Source organism: Micropterus salmoides, unplaced genomic scaffold (assembly GCF_014851395.1).
Source record: "Micropterus salmoides isolate LMB-PRFRI ecotype aquatic unplaced genomic scaffold, ASM1485139v1 Ms_hic_scaffold_21, whole genome shotgun sequence".
NCBI lineage: Eukaryota > Metazoa > Chordata > Actinopteri > Centrarchiformes > Centrarchidae > Micropterus > Micropterus salmoides.
The window spans coordinates 10121987-10147858 of NW_024041262.1; the positions used below are offsets into that span (position 1 = coordinate 10121987).

The 25872-nt window shown below is 42.2% G+C and overlaps 1 protein-coding gene across 2 annotated transcripts in view; it reads right to left on the reverse strand.

Moving 5' to 3' along the window:
• Positions 1–11973: 11973 nt before the first annotated feature.
• The window catches only part of LOC119915668 (transformation/transcription domain-associated protein), an 87330-nt gene continuing 73431 nt past the window's right edge, over positions 11974–25872 (reverse strand). The window contains exons 66-71 of one of the 2 annotated variants that reach the window (XM_038735319.1): positions 20198–20423; positions 19690–19907; positions 18718–18902; positions 17623–17826; positions 14873–15067; positions 11974–13117 (exon numbers count right to left, since the gene is read on the reverse strand). In XM_038735319.1, coding sequence (XP_038591247.1) covers positions 12833–13117; positions 14873–15067; positions 17623–17826; positions 18718–18902; positions 19690–19907; positions 20198–20423 — 1313 coding nt within the window. In that variant the 3' untranslated portion in view covers positions 11974–12832. The remainder of the gene's footprint in view (positions 13118–14872; positions 15068–17622; positions 17827–18717; positions 18903–19689; positions 19908–20197; positions 20424–25872) is intronic. The other variant, XM_038735318.1, reaches the window with a different exon arrangement.

A 25872-nucleotide genomic window follows, 5' to 3' on the forward strand; every position in this document is an offset into this window, starting at 1 on the left:
GTATGCTGTCTCTTGGAGTTGCTGTGGGGTCTCCCTGTTACCCTGCTCCCTTTGGATCTCTGTTTGGACTACCTTAGTTTTTGGACTCTGTATTCAGCCACTCACCTGTAAGTGTGCTCGCTTTTGGTTTGTTCATTAAAACCCTTTGTACTGTACCTCCTCCTGCCTTGAGTCCTGCGTTTGGGTCCTCCAACCTGCCTCACCCACACCAAACCGTGACACCCATGACTTTAGCATCTTCTATCAATGATAACAAGTGTCAAAGTCCTCGGTGATATCTACTGCAGGTCCATTAATTCTGACACTTTCTTATTATTTCCTCCTTTTTCTTCTCACACTCCTCTGTCTGTGCCTTTAAAGTCAGAGGGTCTCTCTTCATCTGCAAATGTGAAGTGTATTGTCACCAGCTGTTCTTTTTCTCTGCGATTTTCCTATCACATCCCTTCCCCTGCCTCTCACCCCACTTCCTCGACAGGCTGCAGAGCCCAAATTATACTCCAGGTCAGGACTAATGAGTGGGTTTGGAATATTTTCTCATATTTATCAAGATGAACCCGCTGATACCCTGCCTCTCCAACCTCCTCCCTTTATTCAGTTTGTTGTCTCAAGTTTTGGAAGAATCCATGGCTGCGCTTGCTCTCACTCAAACAGCCTCAGACTCAAACTGACACTCAGCCTTCAGACACAAACATTTCGGACTTTTCATATCACAGGAAATGGACATTTTTGAATGATTATATGTAGAAATAATGGGTATCCTGAGGGCTCAGTTGACCTAAGACACCTGCTACACCTGAGGCCTTTTTTGGCATTTCTTTGGTCTCTACTTCTTTTCTGCCACAATCAAGTACAAGTTTAGAAAGAAATGCTCTCCAGTGATAAATAATAATGAAAATCAGCTTTCAGCCTGCTTTAAGACATTTTAAGCATTGCACTATTACTAAATGTCTCTCTGAACCATTTGGTAAAGACCTACAAAGCCCCTTTTTCCCTCAAATGAATCATAAGATTGTCTTTTACCAGCAGTCATGTGGAAGAGACATTCACTGACTTTCACTTACTAAATATGGCTTATACTGCCCTAATATGGAAATCTTGTAAAACTTTTTGCTGGGGGGGAAGCGAACTGAGATTTGTGTTAGAAGTGAACATTGTTTCTTACAATTGTAAGGTAATGGAGGATATATCCTTCCACATATCAGGCAGATAAAGGGATTTTCTTTCACTGAAAATCTTTCCGACCTTGTTTCAAACTCATTTGGATGTGTAAATTCACCACGCTTCACTCTCAGAAGTCAAATTTACCCCAACTCTCTTGATAATTTCTTCCGATCCATTACCCAGCACACTGATGTGTTGTGTTGTTTGTAGCTGCCGTGCAGCTGCGTCTGCTGCAAAACATACAATCAACCGGAGGCAAACCTAACAGACACAGAGGAATTTATTTGGTAAACAGGGTTTCATTTGATTTCCTGTTGTGCTGCAGCATACAGTAGTGGAAAACGATATTGTGTTCATTAGTTTATGTGCATTAGCAAAGGAATCTAATGGTTTATGCATACGAGGCCAACAGCGAAGGGCTCAGATGATTTAGTGTGATGCTCATTTTATGGAAATCAAAGCAAGAAATAAGAACAGTTCTTGTAACACACAGATGCTTCCCCTCCTCCTGGTTTTCTGTCCCGCAGTTGTATGTCAAGACAATTCTGTGCCTCTCACTCCCTCACCCTCTCTCTCTCCTTCGATCTTTCTCTTTCACCTTCCCTCCATCCCCTTCTCTTGTTGCTGTCAGAACGCATTAGGACGTTGCTAACGAGTGACTTAAATTAGGATCCCCCGCAGTCCCATCCAGGTGTGGGTAATGAGGTGGGAAGACAGGAGATTGGGGCTCCACCTCCTTCTTTCACTCACTAAACAAGAGAGGAAGATCATTCACTGCAACATGTACGCAACACATCAAAATATTGCTGTGTACCTTAAAGTGTAACAGCGTTATATCCTGGTAACATGACAGACAAACGCAAAAAGCTCAAATGAGTGAGTTTTGTATATAAACCTATAAACAACACAAGACTGACACTGTTGAATTGATGACAACTGTTTCTTACGCATTGCTGTGGATTTATGGAAACTGGAATGCACTAATGCAGACAAGCTTAATGAAATGGAAATTGAAGTCGTAAGTTCGTGAAATCCAGTCATGAGCTCTCTTCTCAAGGCCATCAGTTAGATCTGAGCTCCAGCGGCTGATGGGCTGTGATCTGTTATCGTCCCTGTGGCCTGGCCTCTCACAGACAGGCTAAATAGGTGGTCTCCCTCCACTGGAGGTGGAAATGAATCTGGCCTCAGATCCCTGCTCCTTTCTGCTCCCTCTAACACCCTGCTTGTCTCCCTGTCTACCTATCTAGGCCATCTCACTTTGTTTGACTTGAAGGGTGTGAGCAGAGGATGTGCGCGTGTGCACATTTGTGTATGTCTGTGAGCCAAAGCTTCAACTTTCCAAAACTACAGAATGATCAATTGCAGCACAATTTTATTGAAACCAATTACCTTCGATTCTTTCTCTGGCTGATTTGATGCTCTGAAGCAGTGGAGTCAGCTAAACACTCAGGGACTCGCATTTTTCTTGCTCTTCATCACTGTCCATCAAGCCGCCCCGAGTTATCAGGATCAACAGAGGCCTTGACAGAGTGACATAGTCACAAATGATGACCATCTGCCTTGCATGAAAGTTTTGGGGAAACTAATCTGATTACCATCTCTCCTTGCTGCCTCAGCGTGTTTCTGGTCTGAGAGCTTTTACAGTTTGAGTTACAGTGGAGAAGCTGAGGCACCGACCTGGACTTTCCATATATACATGTAATAAGGTTCACTGGTTGTCTTGTCTGTCTGCAGGGTTGTTAAGCTGTCACTCCAGACATAAACCCAGCTTCTCCTCTGCACACTCTTAATATTTTTACTTTATTTTTTTCATAATGTAATGTCAACTTAGTGGGTTTCACAATTCAGATGCGGGGCAGCAGTATCAGAGAGAATCTGCTGAGAGTGACCAAAATTAAACTGCCATTCAAGCACAAATGCAAATAAAACATTAATTAATTATTAGTTGAACGGTGAAGTTCAATGAAGGACTGTTTAATTCGGTGACTTTCAGTAATTCCAAGTATGAGTTCCCATCAATCAAATGTGCATTTATGTAAAGCTAGTTAGCCTACTGACATACCTGGATTCCTACTTGTATGATTATGTGGAGCCTCAGGGACTTTGGGAAGAAGTCCCCTATTTTCTATCATATGTTTATTGATTTTGAACAAGACACATCACTTTTTCCAAAATGTCTCCCTCAAAACATCTTCCCTCGCTCCTACCCATGAACTCTGAGCAATCGGAGTAGCTAAGAACAATAGTTTAAAAATGGTATTAATAATGAAAATAAATTACTTCTGTAGATATACACATATACTCACATAAATGCATACAAACATGTCTGCATATAAATTGAGAAAGGGGGGGAAAAATGACAAATTTAAGAAGTTAAGTTATCAGGTCTCGATTCCAAAGTTATATTTTATGAAAAATATGACTGGTTGTAAATGTAAGCCTTTGAATCGCTATGCAAGAAGAAAGCTCAGTAATCCAGAGGTTCAAAGATGGACAACAAACACTTTTCCAGTGTCTATAGCAATAACATGCTTCGCTTGTATTAGGCAAAGGTTAACCAATTTACTTTCCACTCTGGGCCTACAGGGATTTCTTTGTGAATCATGTTGGAAATTGTGTCGATTATTCCTTTCCAAAAGTATTGTATGTGTTTACTCTTCAAAATGCAATGAAATAGAGTTCATTTTTCTGTTCTAGTGTCTAGATTATCAGTATTGAGAAAATTGAGCTTCAGGAGTTACACACTATAACTTTAGTGCTTCTGAGCTCCAATGAAATTAGCTGTAAGTGTTACGATATGACATAATCTATGTTCAGATAGTTGCTAGACTGACATCCTATACAGACAATAAATGGCAAAACAGATGTAGACACAAGCCTCCGGTCCATCAATCCTCCACCCAACACAAAGCAGCCAAGGTGTTTCTTAAAGACCCAGTGACATGGGGTGTCTGGCTTAGCTCTGTTACACTGAATTATATGAACACAAACAGGAATGTAAAACATGTTGTGGTTTATTTTTTTATTTCTGTTTGTGTTTGAAATAAACAAACTAAATACAACATGTTCACTAGCAAGCTGGTTTTGGCAGTCATACTTTTGAAATTTAGAGAGAGCAGCTAATTGTTTCCCCCTGCTTCCAGTCTTTATGCTAAGCTAAGCTAATTGTGTCCTGAATTAATCAGCTCAATAGACAAACATGAAAGTTGTATCGATCTTCTCAACTATCTTGGCAAGAAGAAGAATTAATTTGTTTTTTTGCACCTACTAATAATCCAGAGGATTACATTTGTCATTGCAATTATGTTATTATTTGTCCATAAAATGCCCATAATGGACTTTCCTTATTCATGGGAAATGAAGGCTACAAAAGATATTTGCATTGCTTTTAGAGTACTGCAAAGAGAATACCACAACAACTTTTGCCAATAAATACAAATGTGGATTTTCAGAGGATTGGGAAAATCTGGACATCAAAAGTAGCTCTCCTGTGCACATCATTGGCATTGATCTCTACAATCAAACGCAGAGTTTGAAGATCTGAGTTGACAAAATAAATGTGACAAATTACAACAAGATCCATCACACAGTACAGGATGAGCTGTCTTGCCAGAGTCTCCTTTGAAGCTTATTGGACAGATTGGACGAGCTCCAGCATGTTGTTGTTGAACAGATCGGTCCCCAGTAGCACCTGGTGCTTTGTCTCCACTTTAAACAGCTTCCGTCTTCATGGCTGGCTCCCTTCCTGACACAAAACTCCCCGGTGGAAAAGAGAGAAGTGAAATGGTGTCTGCCTTCCTCTCAGGTACATCCTTCATCCCCACACCGTCTCCTCTCCTCCCTCCTCCTCCACTCTCTACTGCAATCCGCTGCCCACTCAAGCAGCTGTCAAGGTGGGCCGGTTTTACATGGTGAGGCTCCAATGCCCTTGTCCAATTTCACTTTGGAGTGAAGCTGGGCTGAACATGCCAATCCTGATATTACCAAACAAATTAAATCACGCGGTTGGGCGCAGAGGAGAGCAAGAGTGCTGAGGATGCTGGGGTGGCTGGGTGGAGGGCAGGGAGGGTGGAGGGGGAACAGTTGTCAACCTGGCTGAGAAGCTTTCTGCCTGGTCTGATCAGGACATCCTAGGAAGGGGAATCGTTAATTGGCTCGGGATGGAGGGGAGCGCTGGTGGGAGACGGCTCTGTTGCTGCAGGCCATGTCCATGAGAAAGCCATGATGGCAAGCAATTAAAGGTCTTACTAGAGATGAAGCAGCAACAGGAGCTGCAAGGCGGAAAAAGATCCCCACCAGCCTGTTTGCTGGCCAATTCTTCCTATTGCCATGAAATAGGCCAAACATAGTTGACATGTTTAGTCTACAGCCACGCGTACATGTTAATATGCTGAAGGTGTTCAGCAGTTTGGCAGGTATAATGTTTACCATGCTCACCATCTTAGTTTAGCATGTCAGCACGCTAACAGTTGCTAATTAGCACTGAACACAAAATACAGCTGAGGTTTTGAAGGTAATAAACCAAAGTACTGGACAATTAGAAAGTTTGACTGATGATGGTGCTATTTAAAAAGGGAGGAATCACCAATGTTATCTGAAATACATCCTCTGGAGGACACGAGTATGGGCACCCAATTTAATGGCACTCCACCCCACAGTTGTTGAGATATGTCACTTAAATGTCAACCACAAATGTCAACCTATGTGTCGCTGGATGAAAAGCCATGGGATCTATAAGGTCATTAGCATTAATCGTCAATAATTTAATGGCAATCCATCCAATAGTTCTGATATTTCAGTCTCGCGTTGCCATGCCAAGAGCTAATAGTTTGGCTAAACATGAGGAATATGTTAAATGTATCAATGGTACAAGGCAATGGTATACTAATCATATAACACCGTTTTCCTCCATGCCAATGTTCAACAATCATATAGAGAGAAATCCATTACCCAAGAAAGAGAGCTGCCAATTTCCCCACCAACAGTGTTCTCAATCGACTGGAGCAGAACTTCCTCACTCCAGTCCTGCTGCTTTTCATTTGGCGTCTAATAAGGAATGATTTAGACCTGAGACACCGGGTGAATGCAGCAACTTCTAAAGGAAAAACATATTGCAGTGTTAGCCAAAGTCAGGCTGCATTTTGAATAACAAGTGCAACTTATTGACTGAAAAGCGCCTTTGCTCTTACTACCTACCACCGTCACTAGTGCTTTTACGGTCTCTGGCTATGCATATAAAACATAGCTCAATGCAGCAAATTCAGGTATGGTGCGGTAGTTATTGAAAGTGATTCCGGGAAATCTCACACTTTAACTTTATAGAAGCAGATAAGGCAGGCTGGAGGGGGAGTGATGGCAAACCAAAGATATATTACAACACTTCATCACAAAATAACCCCTGGAATGAATTGATCATAACAGTAAGGTGGAATTTTCTTCAAAAAAACTGATCCACTGACTTATTCCTGCTGGCATGTATTATACACTGAACAAAATTATAAACGCAACACTTTTGTTTTTGCCCCCATTCATCATGAGCTGAATTTAAAGATCTAAGACTTTCTCTATTTACACAAAAGGCCTATTTCTCTCAAATATTGTTCACAAATCTGTCAAAATCTGTTAGTGAACACTTCTCCTTTGCCGAGATAATCCATCCACCTCACAGGTGTGGCATAACAAGATGGTGATCGGACAGCATGGGTATTGCACAGGAGAAAGTCTTAGATGTTTGAGTTCAGCTCATGATGAATGGGGGCAAAAACAGAAGTGTTGCGTTTATAATTTTGTTCAGTGTATATTCTCTGTATTACTTTTTCACTTAACTCAAAAAGCTATGAAATTTACCTCATCACCTGGGAAAGATACCTGACAGAAAAATGGATGCTGGATATTCTGTAAAGTACCCACTGAGGGAAGGTTTTATGAGAACACAGCTCGTTGCTATAAAAGCTAATGGGAAAAATATAATGTGAATGTGGTCATGAGTCAGATATGAGCTTATATCATAGATTTTCACTTTACAAATTGATTTGTGAATGGAGGTAAAACTATAAATTACAAAATGCAGAGCTGTTATTTATTGGATTTACCAAAGAGAGGGAAATTAACTGGCAACAAAAACACAAACGCCTCAGTCAGATGTTTCACCATGCATTTTAAGTAAGAACTGTGCCACATCTTGTAATCAAAGGAGAAGTACCACTGACAACAGCCAGCACATTTACAGGTACGTAGCACTGATTCAATGTGTGCAGCAGGAGCAGAAAACATCACAAGAATTCACCACACAAGAAGTGATTTCTGAAAAACTGAGATGTGCTAAATACAGCTTGACATCAGGAATCAGGGGAACTTCATTCAGCCAGCCACTTGTCTGATTAAAAAGCTTGATTTAAGCAGGGAATAGGCTTTGACCCTAATTAAGAGAGACTGAAGAATGGGGGGGGGGGAACAACCAGCAGATGATACTTCATAAAGTGCATTCGACAGAACAAGTGAAAAACTTTATTTTTAGTCACGCAGTACTAAAACAGAATTCAGGGCATTCATATTTCATGTATTTCTTTCCTAGTCAGGACTGTTAGGTCACGTTAATATTGTTCTGTTCCAAAGCTGGACTCTTACTTCTCTTTGTCCACCTGCAGCCTACTTATCCATATGTTACACTATAGAAGAGCTAAAGGCACAAGTCTAATCTTAAACTAAAACAAAGTAATACAGTAGATTGTGTTGAAAATATCGTAGTAATGTGAGCAACTACAAAAAATACACTCTTTTGTTTTGAGGGGAAAAGTTTGACTACGCAACTATGTACTTACACTGAGTATATGTCCAGTGTTAAGAAATGCCACTGTGAAATACCCTTAACCAATACTTCAAGCACACTTACACTAATACCACTTCAGCATGGTATTCAGTGCCAAGAGTACTCCATAATTAATCATGCTCTATTGCTTCACACTCTAGTACAGCTGATGTTGCCAACTGGCAATTAACAACAATGAAGGAGAATGATGTAATTTCAGCCACAATTTAAATTAACCATATGATGACATCATCAACCCAGAGGGTCCCAATGGAGTCGCAAAGTGGGAGGAGCCGCAGGTTCTGGTACTGTACTCCCATTTAAATGTATTCTTTTAATCATAATCTTCATGTTACTTGAGTCTATATGATATGATAATAATAATACAGGTTTTTCTTATGGTTAAATTTCATAATTTTGGCAGACGGCTCACAATACTACAAAACCCATGAGCCTCGGCTGCTACGGAGAAGATGCCACTCAGAGACACGAATCAGAGTGATAACAAATTTAAATCCCTTTGTTGTTGCAACAGAGAACAAAATATGGCGTCATAGTTGCTGAATTCATCCACAATTCAGCCAGAATTTAAAAGTAAATTTATTAAAGCTGCAGATTGTGTTTTCAATTTTCTCAACACTGTAATCTTGAAGAACAAAATGCTTTGGCCAAAATTGCTCCTTCCACTTTGCATCTCTATAGGCAGCGCTGGATTACATTCTGGCCAGAGTCAGCTACTGCCAAAAGCACCAGAGTCATTGTGTGACTGTTAATGGTACTGTAAAACACCATATGCTGTTGATACATTTATTTATTACCGTCTGCTGTGTATTTTTACTCTTGTGTCTTGCCGCTGTCTCTGAGATACCAAACAGAAATGCATTGTAGTGATTACAATGCCAATAAAAGTTCTTATGTTCCTTATGTTGTTATGCTATTTGATTAATAAAATATATGTTTGGGATTAAACAGTACAACTCTTGAGTACAACAGCTGAAATAACATGGAGTTGTATTATTATACTATAGTCTTGTTTACCTGTCTTATTAAGGGGTGTCAAATGTGTCAAAATCAATGCAATAAAGTTGAGTTTAATGAAATGACTACAAACAGGTTAAAAGCTGCCCGCAGATCATTTGTGCCACAAGTGATAATAACCTCTCAAAATCCTTTTTAAAAGTGCAGTGTGAACATTTATTTGAAAATCAATGGAAGTTCCAAATTTAGTTGCTGAAACACATCAGAAGCTACACAGTTTTCAGCATGTAACAATGGCCATGTCTCACTAACAAAACATCTTAAAACAAACATTTGAGCTTGTCTATAGGCAAATTAAGTCTATTTTCCAAAATGTGCAACTATTCCTTTAAGGTTTGAAAGTAGCTTTGAAGGGAAAGTTCCCTGATGGCATGCCTTGTATGATAGTTGAAAATATACTGGAAATACAGTATGTGTAACCACAAGCTCTGTTGATTAAATAATACTTAAATCAGGGTTGCTCAGTAAAGAAAAGAAGGTGAGCTGAACATGAAACCATTTAAACTTCTGAAATAGTCACTTAAGTCCTTTTCACTCTAAAGCCCTGCGCTGTCCTTCTTCACAAAGTGTATCAGTGCATATTCAAATCAGCATGTGAGCTGTTGATGTGCTGCTGCATCACTCTCACTGAGGGAAAAAAGTGACTTTGATTGCTTCCCATACTGCTGTGTACAGCTTGGGCAATTAAAATCATAATGGCAGATTTTAGACACCAAACTAATGAGCTCAACTCCTCTGAGTGGAAATGCCATTAGAAGTCCTAATGGGGCTCCTTCGCTGAGTAACAAAACAAATCCTCCACTGCTAGATATGAGATGTGCCGCTTCCCAGACTAGATCAGCACACACTCTTTATTTGATTAATACTGTTTGTTTACATGATGATACAAAGAAGCATCTCCCCCTACTGCGCTACATGCCGGATACAATGCGAGATTTAATTGGATACTGGCTGTGAAAACAGAAAAAGAGTTGGTGCCATCCTGGTCTTAAATGATGAATTGTGAAGAGAGGAAAGAAGTGGATTAGGGTGCTGGTAAAGTACTTTTTCACCTCTGTTCTCTCCACACTCAGAACAGCTTCATCCATATCTCTGTGATTCAGCAGACTCCGTTACAACCACTGATCTGTGTACTTGTGTGTCTATTGTAAGTTCTCATTACACAGCATCCAAATGTGTCTCTTCGGAAATATGACAGCTTAGTTGCCACATAAACCAAACAGACAGTTTCTGAAAGTCTCCTTCCTCCTCCCCCCTCAGCCATCTTCTGCCGGGATAAGGATCATTGGAGGGGGAAGATTTCATCATCTGGCCATGCCAGGATCTATTCCTGCTTTGGTGTGTCCCCTGAGATCTCTGCTCTGTGCCAGGGCTGATGATGATACGCTACACCTCCACTCCCACCGGAGCACATCAATCACCTCCACTCCTCTCACAACACTGGAGAGGGCAGGAGATGTGGGGGTTGGGGGTGGTGAAGCCTTCGTCTCCACTTCACTCATGTCAGTCACAGAGAAAAGGAAAGAAAAGGAGGTGGAGGTGGGGTCGCTGCAGCCTCCAGTGGAGTCTCTGCTCTTGTGATATCTGTCTGCAGTCAAGAAAAGACCCCAGAAGGCGAGCTATGACAGGTCTTTGGGGGATGGCATGTGTGTGTATGCGTGTGTTTTCTCCTGTTGTGGATTTCATATTTCACCTAATCTCCCTCAAATCGGAGCAGACACCTGGGGCGTGAAATGGATGTCTGTCCCAACAGAGGGCGCCCAGAACTTCAAACACCATCATGCAAAAAGACTCTGAACAAAACACAGGATGCCTGTCTGTCTGACTAAATCCTTCCATCATGCTTTGGCCTTTTAGACTTAACGTCACTGTCATTTCTTCTTGTTTCCAGAGAGGCATTGGTTCCAGGTCACGGGGTCAGCCTGGCTTCTGTTGATACCAGTATGACTCTGTTGGGGAAGTGAGGCATCCAGCAACAAGCTGGTCTGCTGTAATAAAAACTCTGATGTCAAGCATCTTCCTTATGTTATAAGACATTAAAAATGACAAAGATTTCAAAGCATTTGTACAAACTATCACATGTATTCCCTGCACATCCACGGGTAAGCGCTTAATAAAACTTCCCCAACCCTCTTGAAAACACTGGCAAATGTTTACCAGGAGGTTAAATATAAAAAAAGTAGTGGGAAATACATGAAACTAGAAGGTTAATGTTGGAAACTACCAGCTGCTGAGAATTATAGACAAAAGTACTTTCTCTTTTGTGTGGATCAAGAGAGGAAGAGAAATGTTAGAGACAGTGTGTAAACATGTTGAGAGGCAGAGGCTGTGTGTGTGGATTGTACAGAGGCGAACAGAGATATAACCTTTGTTTATGAGTGCAGGCGGGGTGGCTGACAGTGTGTATAAGTCAAGCGAGGACAGCCCACTCGGAGATCTACTGGCACGCATTAATCAAGCACCAGGGGAGGAGAGAAACGCCTCAACACACCTCCGCAGGACTTTCTAACCAGAGGGAGGGAATGACCACAAGGTTATTGTACCTCCACAAGACATAGCCGCACTTTGATTCAACACTGCTGCGCTGAAATGCCTCTCCATAAATGTCTACTAACTGTGAACCGCAAGGATGATGGCAATAGACTTTTCAACGTCAGAGAACGGTTTGTCTGGAGTCATTTCACAGCACGAGTTATTACCACAATAATATCCAAGAGTGTGTCCTTCAGGATGATTATGGCTGTGACAGTGATGTAGTAGATATGAAGCGCAGATGGGGATTACTGGTTATTATTGCTGTTTTACAACTGGTTAAAAACTCAGGAAGAACTCCAATTGTGAGTTTTGTTTTATGGTAATTGTGAGCATAGGGGATACTCACTTTTGAAATTCATTGTTTGAAGTTGTACTAATATACAGCGTAAAGGAAGACCCTGCAGTTACCCTTAAAGAGCAAACACACAGCGTGTATTTAAAAAAAGAGCATTTTATTAAAACAAAATGCTTATTTACAAGGCAAGAGATTTGTACCTTTACAAAAAAGGGAGGGATATGCATACACAGCCAGCTTTGGGAATGACGTATTTGCATTACAGCTATTATAGCTTATTCTGCTGTCATTTCACCCAGTAGTTTTAATTTAATACTTTACAACAGGACTGATGGAATGACAAAACACATGTAAAGTAAAATGGCTTTTCAAATAGTCAGACATGTTAATATACTTCAGCCAGTAGGTAAAAAAAAGAAATAAAAAAGAAAGAGCATCATCTGTTATTCACAGGAACACGCAATTCCTCATTCGGCAGGGATAGAAAAAAAGCTACATGTTTTTGAAGTTAAATACAAATTTGAGAGGACGAATGGCTATTTTGTTTCAATTGTAAGCTATCGATGCTAGCAAAATACAACACAGACGACTAAAGCAACTAACAGAACATTTCCCCATCTCTTGAACATTTCCCCATCTCTTAAATAAACTCCCATAAGCTTGAGTGAGTGGCTCATTTTGATACCTACACAAATGTTTGCACTGTCTCCTTGTCATCCTGAAGACAGGGCAACTGGCATATCACACATAGAGTCCCTGTCATTTAGATACAAAAATAAATATAGGTTGAAGGAGAAATTGTGTTTTCATAAAAAGATCGGTCCAGGTAAAACTATTAAGAATACTGGCAAGCCCTGTTCAAACTACCAGCGTGAGTCTTTGTCACAGGGCTGTTTGTAGTAACTTGATTCCACTTGCCAAACTATTTCAGTGTACTTTGATCAAGAGAAAAAGAGTCCATCAGGCTTTTGTTACAGTGAAGAGAAACCGGTTTCTCAGAGCCAGGGGTGCCAGGCAGGGTCCATGCGACACAGATTGTCCAGGCTGTTTGCTGCAGCCACCAGGGTGTTGACCTTACTCTCTCCTCCCTCGAACTGAGCCAGGTTATGGAGACGGGTCATGATGGCCGTGACAGCCTTCTGGACCAACGAGACTAACTGTTGGGAGTCCATGTTCTCGGGTTGGCCCGCCGGGGACAGAGGCATGGACGTGTCCTCTTGGGTCTTCTTGTGCCAGGCAATGATCTCGTCGCGAAGGACAGCTTTCAGGATGCCGTCCACCTGTCAGACAGAGACAAAAGACAACGCACATTTCAAGACTTAATGGTGCAGAAACATGTACAATAAAACATTTTGTCTGTAACTGGATCCTCAGACAACCATTTTTTTGGGCCATCTTTTCAAACTAATTAATAGTTTTGTTCCAAAAATTTTCCCAGTCTGTAAAAAATGTACCTATTTAATTTACCTTTGCTTAATTTAATTCATTGATTTACTTAATATAACTTACTTACTTTTAACAACAATAACATAAGAAAATACTTCCATGAGTGGTGACCTTGGAAGCAAAAAAACAAGGTCCATTTACTTCACTGTAGTATAACAATATAATATAGTTGGTAGGTAATGCATTATATCATGACATTCCTTGCCTATTCAGTAACTTGCATCTTTCTGAAGTTCTCAATAATGTGTCAAATGAATGCAGTTTATATGTACAGAATATCTTCTGGGTTCTTTCCTAAGCTGTTTGTTTAAAGTGTCCGTCATGTGAATGAGAGCAATGAAACATAATAAAACCTCCGGTTATTTAAAGCCAATCTCAAACATACACATAAAACAAAGATGCCAAGTGCAATTAAGAGTGTGTCAATCACCCTTAGGGAAATCTCTGTGTTGTTACCAGCTCATTATGGTGACACAGAACTGAATACATAACCAGTGAAACCATGATGGGGCCATAACACTAGAAATCACCACGTAACTAGGTACACACTGTTCCCTACACTTACCTAAAGTGTTTATATGGTTTCAGGCTTCAATGTATTTGAGTGGATGATTGTTACGTGCTTGTTGTGTTTTGTCGTTTTCCCTGGAAACGTCAATTTTCTTTGCCCACAAGAAGCGCTGGCTTCTGGCACTCAACAGGTCTTAACTAGTTCACATAGTCGAGTGTTTTGTTTATTTGCATCTTAAGCACTTCTGCTCCCTCCACATCAGTCAGACTTTATTTTTTTGTATGAGCCCGACCTAAACATAGACACTACACGCCTGTCATTACTGCCCTGCTACGTTATATAACCCTTCTTGACTACTCATGTTTTCATTGCATTGTTTTTGTTTGGTTGTGAACTTCCTCTGTGGGTTTATCCAAGTTTAAGTACTAAACAATATCTGGAGAATTCAGCCGGAGCTAAAATGTGAAAACAAACCATTTCGTCCTCATGACAGAATTAAATGCATCCTCATGGACACTGCCAGCTTGAACCTCAACCTCTTAAATACACTTCTTCTAAAACCCTTCCAAGACTCATGTCATTTGAGTCAAGTTCAGTGTAATTTTTCAAGAGTAATTATTTTAACATTTGAATGCATCGTAAGAGTGTGATCTAACATTTATGATGAAACTAGCACATTTTACCAGAATGTTTCAACAATAATGCAAATGATGTAATCTTTAAATCTGTAATAGCTAATTCTTTGGCCTGTTAGGGGGAGCAGAAACAAGCTGCAATAACAGACATTTTAGATGTGTTTGACTAGGGTCATAAAACCAAAATAATGAGGTGAAGGATGCAAAAACATTCTGTAGAGCTAAGCGGAAATGCAGAGCTGGGTGAAAATTATGTGTTATTATTTCACATACAAGTGATCAGTGTATAAAAAGGCTCACGTGTGACCTATACCTCACATCATATGTTATATTCAATTCCTATATTCATTTGTAAAATAAAACATTCTTATTCTGAGCTAGAGTTTATTTGAAAACACAAGATAATCATTATAATCTAACAACATGTACAGCAGACAAGTTACCTTAAAGTTTGGCTGTGCGAAACATCGTGCCACTGCGATCATGGACGCAGTGAGTGGGCCGGAGACACCGATGGTGGTCAGGAACTCCGAGATGTTTGGTGTCAGGCGGAACGGAACAGGCCGATTAGCATCTAGGTCGCCTGTGGCGTCGTTGATGTCGAAGCGGAAGTAGGAGACGTTCAGCTTTCCTGTGTCCTGAAAACAGACAGAGTAAAAGGTACATGTCAGCTGCTGGATAGTCTTACAAACAAGTATGTATATTTCAGGTAGGCTCTATGTATCAGATCATAAGAGGGAGGACATTTTAAATAAAGCATTGTTCAAACGTAGTTAACATAACCATAAGCTCATAACTAGCAGTAAATAAAGAAAAATGATTAATGAATATTCCTTTCTGCAGTGTTCTCCACAGTCCTTACACCACGTAAGGCCTGCAAGAAGATAAGTCTTCTTCAGAAAGGCTAGGGCAGTTACAAAACAAGCTCCCACCAATGAAATGGCTACAGTTATTGATCTGCGTACCCCAGACACCTTAACATGTCAAACTATCAGCAGCAGAACATCTATAATCCTCAATTCACTCCCACTCCCCTCTCCCCCGTCGCTCCCTGCTGACTTAAATATATACAGCCAAGTTTTCATCCATAAGCCTGCATTTATGTGCGAGGGGACCGCTACACGAGCAGCCATTCCGGAGACGATAATCTCCCTTATATGAAAAGGTGAGTGGCTCTGACGGCTTTATAGGAGAGCATTTCATTCCAGATCCTGCTCCCTCTCCTCCTCTGTCTCGCATCTTTCCCTCCCTCCCTCCCTCCTTAATTCCCTCCCCTCCCGTCTCTCTCTCTCTTACAGTCATTTGCTCCTCCAGGCCCCAGCGGAGGGCCTCAAGGCAGTGGGCTGAGACACCAGCTACCCCCAGGAGGCTCAGATAAGCCTGCAGACAGTTGGCCATGGAGGCAGCGCTCAGAATGCTAAATCACCACACCAGCGGCCAGCAATGGCTTCATTTTGGGGGCTGGCATGAATGGGATGACGCAACGCTAATGACTCACATGTGATAAATTGAGGCTATGAATTTACGGGGAAAGGAAAGGAAAGTGGGGCTGGCCTGAAAGTCATTTTTTTTTAGCTTCGAAGCTTCAACAGTTATTAACAGATTCAACGGGGGGGGGGGTGATACAGTGGTCGCGTTATGCCGATTGTTTAAACATATTTTAATAAGTATTTGATAGATATAATCAGAACAGCAAAAGAAGGATAAATGCCCAAGAGGTTCTGGCAATGACATGAGTGAGGGAGAATGGGAGAATCTGATGTGGGTGAGATAGCGGCAGCTCATTAATGTCTGTGTGTGTGTGTGTGTGAGAGACAGAGAGCGTGCGCGGTTTTTTTTTATTCTCACTGTGTAAGATAACTTAAACAGCAAGTTATTATTACCAACACTTTGTTTTTAAACTGTGTTATGTCTAGGATAGTAGACCCTAGTGCAGTACTAAGACAACGAGGAGAAGAATATTTACTGACGGGTTGAAGGGACGGTAGATTGAGCCGGGGAAAAGCGGAAGATTAGGTGAGTGCCGAATGGGGTTGGTGGCTGCTGTGAAGAGCAGATTGGAACTGTACCTACCTGAGGGTCCAGACTGAGAGGCTGAACTGAGCAGGTCCAGAGCAGAATACGGAAATATATTAGACAGACAGGCGTCCAAGGAGAGAAGACGGGATGAGAACTATTGAATTGTTGTTATTTGTGATCATTTTTAACTTTTATCATAACCTACTACATGTTCTTCTTCAACAGGCCTACTATAATGATTTAAATGTGTTCATTATGTTGTTGTTTGTTTGTTGTAGCCTACAGTTTAGGCTACTGATTAATATTAAAATGTAGGTTATTGATATAATAAAAAATTGAATGTGTACCACGCTATCGAATATTCGGGTCCAGCCCTAACGGAAAGGAAGAGGAAATTCAACAGATTCTCAAGAGATGATGTGATGCTTTATGAAGACAGGTGTTGAAAGAATGAAGTCTATAACTGATTGACGACAGAGCAGTGCCTTTTTTGTTGATGCCTTGAAGCATCACTGAGCTGTACAAGTGCCAACTTGATGGAAGTTAAGGTCTCCATTTATGCAAGGTGGGGCACAATGCAATGGCTGTGATGTCCTGTCCTTGCACTCTCTGTTTGTGTGCGTGTGTTTGTGTGTGCACACTCTCCGTACCGTAATCCTCCTGTGTCTAATGGGATCTACGGAGTGGAACAGGCAGAGAGGGGGCTTAATACCAGTGCTTAGCTGCCCGGAGGAACGCCTGTCAGCAAAGGCCGATTAGGATCAGAGGGGAGGGGTGGCCGACCGACACAATCATCTTTAATAATGACTTTGAGAAAGCTATCTGCGGACCCTGAGCGCCAGACGGATGTGTGTGCACTGAGAGGCAGACGCACGCACACACCAACATGGCCTCTTCAAATTGAAACGTCTTTGATAGTTGTAGAGCAGAGGGACTGAATATAACGTTCTGTCAAAACATCCTTCGCATTGACAGGCGCTGGCTGACGGATAGGCCTAGCGTGAAAGTCATGGGGGAGAATGGTAATTCATACAGCCAGATATGGAGAGGGTAATGGTGATCTCTTAATGCATCTATGAGAGTGTGCCTCTATTGAATTAGCCTCCGTCACCTGGATCCCACTCGCCCTTGACACAGTGTTCAACATTTTTCTGCTTGTGTATGCATCTCCTACCTGTGCTATCTGCAGCATCTCGGGGTTGAGCCTGTTGAGGTGGAGCATGAACTCGGCCAGGCCTATGAGGGCCAGCTGGATGGTGAACATCTTCCGGAAGGTCCAGTAATCGGTGGCGTTGGGGAAGGTGTGGAGAGCCCACTCCTTCAGCATGCTGCGAGGCACCATGTTCCCCTGCACCTCCTTCAGGATGTCCCGCAGGACCTGGTGGTAGACAGGAGGAGGGAGCAGAAGTCAGATAGGCGGCCATGGTCCAGCGAATGTTGAGCCTCACATTCATTCTACTTTATTATGCCAACTGTCACTGGCAATTGTTAGATATAATTCAATGTTCAGCTACAAATATCAACAATAATTATTAGGCTTTTGTATTTAAGAATCAAAAGTGCAAATCCATTATAAATGAGGCAGAGATACATTTTCTCCACCAAAAAGAGCTTCGTAGAACAAAATGCAATGCAACTACTAAAAAAATTAAGAGATAAGCAACAGAACTGGTCAGCCTAGTTTTTTCTTTTGGATAGAGAGTTTAGGTGATATTCAGTCTCCAGGAACAGCCACCATAATTTTAAGGTTTGCCACCTTGACGTAAAACCAAAAGACACCACAATTAGTGAGGAATTCAGCCAATCAGGTCCAGGCAGGATTCATGCTGATGTTTTGTTTTTTTTTAATAAAGAACACATGTATTGACTAGTAACTTGAAAATTAAGTTTGACTGACCACCAGAGACAAAGTCCCTAATGAGAGCAAATCGTCCCTGTCCAGTGGGATTTTTTAAAAACTTTTCAAATGTTATGTCTTCCTTCACAGGCTGAGAAAATTCTCCTGTCTTACGCTACATAAAACATATAAAAACAAATTGGATTATCTAAAAAAAAAAATCACAAAGCTGAGAACAGTTATTTTGGAGATGCAGGTTTTCTCAGGACAGTGACAAAATGCTTCCTATATGACCATGGCTGCAGGAAGCTACTGTTAAATTACAATTCAATCACCCAGGACGCATATGATTAAAGAGGTTACAGCTGTATTATGCACTGTCTATATGATGTGTTTAAGTATGCAGATCTGTTTTTGTGATCTTCTCCATACCTGGTGGCTGGCCTGTGTGCCTCTGGCCTGCACAGTGGCCAGACGATCATAATATCTGGAAATGGGGTTGTCATGTTCGATGCCCTTCTTGGCGCAGCGCTGTTTGTAGATTTCCACCAGTGACAGAGATGAAGGGTTGTCCTCTACCAGCCGCATCTGAGGCGACACTGCCACCACTCGGGGCACTGGAGTGATAGAGGGAGGGAGAGGAAGAAAACAGGATACAGGTGGGAAAGAGATGGGGGGGGGAAGGAGGACAGAGTGGCAAACAACCAAGTCAGTGACACACAAACTGTAAACCTTTGGCTGCACTTGCCTGCAAACAGTCCCTTTTTCACCACAGCATAAACCACAGATCAAAACCAACAACTAAAATACTCCGGACTTGGGAAACAGCTGCTCTGAAGGTGTGCACATCTCTCAACAACAAGCAGGGTCAAAGAAGGTAAAGGCTGTGCATGGGTCGCCCACTGGAAGCAGCCTCAACATTTACATACACTGGCACCCCAAATCAAATCAATACCAGCCATTCCAGTTGGGAGGAAATGGGTTGGAAGGGACTGTTGAATTCCCCATCCATATTTCCCCTTAAACAAACCAATCAGTGCATAAATGGAGAGTGGGCAAACATCTGGGTGGAGGCAAACCACAAGAGGATGGCAGGAGAGGAAATAGTGCTTGAAAGGGAATAGAAATTGTGTGTGTGTGGTGACTGTGTGAGTTCGACAGCGGCAGAAAGAGAAGACAAATGAAAAGAGAGGGTCACTGTCACTGCCAATTGTTCTCATTGTACAGTAGCACTAGAGGCGATCATGTGTTTCTGATCTCCAAAGACAGAAAGCTCAGAGCACATTTGTGATTAGTACACATGGTGACAGAGGAAATGACAACATAATCCTGGTGAAATGTCCCTTGTCTATGTGTTTGAACCTCACGCACGCATGCACCCATCTCTCCCATTCCTGGTCTTACCAGTGAAGAAGAGGTGTCTCTTGGTGGTCTCCTTCCTCTTCTCCAGACAAGGGTTGAGGAGGCGGAGAAGCTGCAGGACCCTCTCCTCTCGGCGTGACTCGGTCAGGCACGCGTCGTTCATCACCAGGTAAGGGTAGATCTTGCCATTGTGCCCGCGGATATAGAGACGGCGTGCTGCTGTATTGTGTTTCTGAACAATTTCCACTCTGGGCATGAACCTAGAGAGGGGCAGAGAGACAGAACTGAAGTAATAAACAACGTGGGAGGAATGATATGTGGGTACAGTTCTTCTGTGTGAGTCCAAGTGTGTTTGCTGTCTGTTTTCTATTTTATCCACAGGCAGCAGAAGCAGGTAAAACACTTACACATTTTCACCAACTATTTTTAGAATAGAAAGGGACTTCTTTAAAGAGTAACGTATAACTGGCAGGTGGATTTGGGCTCATGACTGCTGATATGTAACATGTTTACTAGGCTCAGGTATCTATGTGTAGGAAGAGTGCTTTACCTTGCGATCTTGATGTAATAGTGCGTCGGTTTGGGCATGAGGAACTCCCCGGGGATCTCCACCTCGGCTGTCTGCGCAGAAAAGTTGCTGAGGAAGCGACACTTCTCCTCAATGAGGAAGAACTTGGGCAGCTGCTTGGTCTTGGCCTCCAGGATCTTGATCCACTTCTTCAGCTTGGAGATCAAATTGTGAAGCTTCATGGAGCCCGGCACGCTGAAGTCAAAGTCTGGTGCGGGAGAAAAGAGAAATTGTTGTTAGAATCGCCCTATATCGCCCAAGCCTGTGCTATAAAAAAAGCATATGTTTCTAAATAACCTTGCCAAATACAATACTATAAGGAACATGTGCAGGCAAAAGTACAGTGAAATTTGACTAAAGAAAACAGAAATAGAATCAAAGAGAACAATGTTAGAAAGTGTGTTGTTCAGACAGCATTTTAACGCAAACGCTGCAAGGAAACCACAAACCGTCAAGATTACTTCAAGTGAGACCTAGGTATTCACTTTACTGTTATTTACTCAGGAACATGGACTAAGGACACCTTGTTTTTCCACAGTGATGGCTTAGGGGAGGGCAGCGGTTACAAAAACTTACATCTGGGAAATGTCCTTCTAAATATTGCGTTGCACTGTTGCCCACTCCACTCCAGCAGTGTGGTGCCTTGCTTGAGGGAACTATGTGGATAAGTTATTCATGGCATGGCTGGCAGGACAAGGAGAACTGTTTGCTCTATCGACTTAAAACTCCCCGGTGGAGGCTGGGAGCTGATTAAATTAGACCTATAAAAATGAGAGTCTTAAAGTATTAAATTCCTGTTTCAAGTCACAACTCATATTGCACATAACATATTGTGATGAGCTGCAGCAATAACAACCGAAGGTGGGGAAGTGAGCCAGGCAGGTTTTCCATTTTAGAGTAAAGCCCCCAGGACACCTCTGTAACATGAATGCGTGTGCACAGACACACACACAGACCCCCCCTACCTCTCCTATTTCAGTACACCCTGTTGTGCCGCCTGTTATAATGAATCCATGAAACTGCAAGGCCTTGCCATTTCAAACCTGTTCAATCTCTCCCAGAGTGAGACCTCCTAATACTTTAAATAAGCCCTTTAAAACAGCCAATGTTCTTTTCGGAGAGGCCCTATTTCGCTATCCGTCTGCCTGCAATTCACCTGCCTCGATGGCTGAGGTAAAATTGAAACAGTCCTGAGGAATTGCAACCAGACTACAATTCAGCACCATATAAGTGTATAATGCTTACAAAAGGCGACACATGCTACACTCCAGTCATGAAACAGTAGTTATATAATTCCATCTTGATGGGATATAAAACATTTGACCTGTTTAAATCTGGAGACGGCTGCACATAAGACAGGGACATTATGTTGTTACAACTTGTAAAAATACCTAAATATTTAAAGCATCATCAAGCAGATCTTCAACCTTTTCTGGACCAATTAGTAACTAACAGTTTACCTGGCAGTTATAACTTGGGACATTCTATACATTTGAATCCTAAAATGCAGTGGTCAGCTGCAACACTTCCACACCGTATGTTAAAATCAGATCAGTGGTGCTTTGTGAATGTCACATTTATGTGTGAAGAAACGATGTAGCACCCATCGACCCTCAGGTCAGCCAGTGAAAAGCGTTTCAGATGCTGCACATGTCACTTTCACTACACTGAAACATTTTCAAATTCATCCATTGGCCTTGAGACTTCAGATATTTATGCAAACCTTGTCAAAAATGACCCAGTGGTGCTCTGACGTTAACATTATAGTACTATTTATAACAAGAATAAAAACAATGTGCCAAAGCACATTTATTTAGTTTGATCCTTAAACGTGTGATGATATTAAATTGCAGACAGGGGTGTTCTGTGGCGAGTGCAATACAGCCAGCAAGACCAGAAGAGAGTTATTTTCAGTCACCCTGAACTCATCTTTGACCCCTGCTCTGTCAGCTAGCTGGGGGAATAGGATGCTGAGAGAAGGAGTGTGGTGTGGAAAGTAGCCAGGCTGCTCTCCTGACCTGCGTGTCGAAAACCAGGGCTGGTATTCTGCCCTACCTGGCTTGCCTGACACACCACAGCAGAGGATCTGCACTGCTGCACCAAATTATGGATCCAGACTCAGGAGGTGGGCCACCTCTGTATATAGAACCATCATTCCCTCATGACTCAGTGTGGGATTGTATGAATGTGTGCTGTGGGATGCAGCCATCTCAACTTTATTATCTGATTGGTGAGTGTTTCAGAGGTCATCACAGCAGCGTACATGGGTGTAGTGGGCAATAAAAAGTTCACATTTAAAGCTTATGACAACTAACTGAAGGTACACATGTGCTGATCCAAACTGCTATACAGAATTATACTGAGTTAGGATTAACTATGCTGAATGTCATTTAGCATGACAAATGATTATTCAATAGGCACAGAATTAAAAGCCAGGAAACTCTTCTGACAAAAGTCTCTGGAACAGATCCACGGCTAAAACAGTAACTCATGCAAATAGCGTTCGCCGTAATTGGATTTGAATGCCTCCCTGCTGCCAAATGTTATATGTGCACACATAAACCCATATTTTCCGGCCCACAAACCCTGTGAAAGCGAGTGAGACCCTAACGTGGTGCAGGGAGTGGGAGCCTAGCTGCTCAGCAGCTCTGTAAACCCTGTTTGTTCCGCTCTGGAAGGCTTGTGTGGTTTCAGTCTCCGTCAGCCCTGGTCCCACGTCGCTGTGGGGACAGCTGGGTAGCGATGGTCGGCAGGCACCCTGCGAGGCAGAAGCCCTGGTGACGCCTGGCTGCGTGAGCACAGCTGGCACCGCAACATCTGGTAAGATTCATCAGTACAGCGCTCACTCCGGGTCTCAATCACTCTTGTTTGTGTTGTTCATTCAGTCAGTCCGTGCGCCGCTCCCATGCTTTGGCTGGCTAATGTCATCACACCTGTCTCCATGTTTTCACTCAGACTGTTATTTTGTTGTTTTTTTATTTGCTAATCTCCTCTCTTCCATCTTTTATGCTCCTTTCTGTAATTCTCTATGCTCGTCAGCTCTGGCTCATCCTTATTACCTTATTATTTTTTCCTCTCTGAGTCAGGTGATCATTTTTCCCCTAGCTGCTTTTCATTCACTCGATGTTCTTGCCCTCCTCTATCCCAGGGCCAAACACATTAGCTCTATGGGCCACTCTCAGGACTAGTGGAGGGGAAAAGCACAGGAGAGACAGAAGAGCTGAGGCGGAGCTGCTGTGAGAAAATCCAATAAAATGGAGAGACCGGGCCGTTTACTGAGAGTGTAATTCAACTAACATGTATGTGCAGTCAAGTCCATAAGCGTGAAAAGGAGCGAGCTAAGAGGTTTATTTGAACGCTGAGAGCTGGGGGACCTGCAGACGGTTCTTGTTTAAACCGGGTCCACTGAACTGTGGTTCAACTCCCTTATGCAATGTAGGAAAACAGACACGTGGCTCCCAAAAACAGGGGAATGATTGTTTTGAGAAAAATGGCTCAGAGGGGGGCTTGGCTAAACTAGAACTGCACCTGTCCTGTTGGATTCCACAGCTTGCATATGAATCTGAACATGCAGGCCAACATGACTGGAAGCTTCATTATTGCCTTACAAGCATACACATGAACATCAACAGAGCTCGTGCTTTGAAATGTGTTAATCCAAAAACTGGGGATGGATCAGAGAACTGACTCTCATTGCAGTGTGTTTATCACCTCCTAATCTTTGATGTCACATCAGTGTACAACCACACAGATACTACAGATTGGTAAATGTACTATTAGGAATTTTCAGATGATACAGGATTTTAAAAAAGGTAGTCAATTTGAAGATACAAGCTACATACTGTCTATATTTGACAATATCAATGGGTCACTTCATTTTGACATCATTTCTAGTCTCACATAACACGCGGTACCTAACTTGGGTTACGCTATATTTACATTTCAATATAAAAGGGGCCAAAGTTGCCCTATGCCAATATGGTGGAAATAATTTTACTCAGTCTCTGGTGGTCTATGAGTCTCTAAAATTTGCATTGTGAATCCATTTCACCCTCACATACACAAAATAATTTCATTACAGTAACAGTTTGTGTAGAGAGATGTAGAATTTTTACAGGCTTTTAAACCCTACTAAGACTAAAGACTGAACTTTTAAAACCGAGTTCACCATTTAATAGTTTCAGCTGAGATGCTAAGAGTACTTAGTACTTCTGCTGTATTTGATTGAACCTGGGCAGGTTGTGTGCTTGTGGAGATCATCACCACAGTGCTGCTCCAGCTTGTAGATGTAGACGTGTGCACACACAATGTAATAAAGAGAGAGACACACACACACACACACACACACACCTACAGGTGCTGGTCATATAATTAGAATATCATCAAAAAGTTGATTTATTTCAGTAATTCCATTCAGAAAGTGAAACTTGTATAATGTATACATTCATTCCACACAGACTGATATATTTCAAGTGTTCATTCCTTTTAATTTTGATGATTATAACTGACAACTAATGAAAACCCCAAAATCAGTATCTCAGAAAATTTGAATATTGTGAAAAGGTTCAATATTGAAGACACCTGGTGCCACACTCTAATCAGCTAATTAACTCAAAACACCTGCAAAGGCCTTTAAATTGTCTCTCAGTCTAGTTCTGTAGGCTACACAATCATGGGGAAGACTGCTGACTTGACAGCTGTCCAAAAGACGACCATTGACGCCTTGCACAAGGAGGAGACACAAAAGGTCATTGCTAAAGAGGCTGGCTGTTCACAGAGCTCTGTGTCCAAGCACATTAATAGAGAGGAGAAGGGAAGGAAAAGATGTGGTAGAAAAAAGTGTACAAGTAATAGGAATAACCACACCCTGGAGAGGATCGTGAAACAAAACCCATTCAAAAATGTGGGGGAGATTCACAAAGAGTGGACTGCAGCTGGAGTCAGTGCTTCAAGAACCACCACGCACAGACGTATGCAAGACATGGGTTTCAGCTGTCGCATTCCTTGTGTCAAGCCACTCTTGAACAAGACACAGCATCAGAAGCATCTCGCCTGGGCTAAAGACAAAAAGGACTGGACTGCTGCTGAGTGGTCCAAAGTTATGTTCTCTGATGAAAGTAAATTTTGCATTTCCTTTGGAAATCAAGGTCCCAGAGTCTGGAGGAAGTGAGGAGAGGCACAGAATCCACGTTGCTTGAAGTCCAGTGTAAAGTTTCCACAGTCAGCGATGGTTTGGGGTGCCATGTCATCTGCTGGTGTTGGTCCACTGTGTTTTCTGAGGTCCAAGGTCATCGTAGCCGTCTACCAGGAAGTTTTAGAGCACTTCATGCTTCCTGCTGCTGACCAACTTTATGGAGATGCAGATTTCATTTTCCAACAGGACTTGGCACCTGCACAGTGCCAAAGGTACCAGTACGTGGTTTAAGGACCATGGTATCCCTGTTCTTAATTGGCCAGCAAACTCGCCTGACCTTAACCCTATAGAAAATCTATGGGGTATTGTGAAGAGGAAGATGCGATACGCCAGACACAACAATGCAGAAGAGCTGAAGGCCACTATCAGAGCAATCTGGGCTCTCATAACACCTGAGCAGTGCCACAGACTGATCGACTCCATGCCACATTGCTGCAGTAATTCAGGCAAAAGGAGCCCCAAC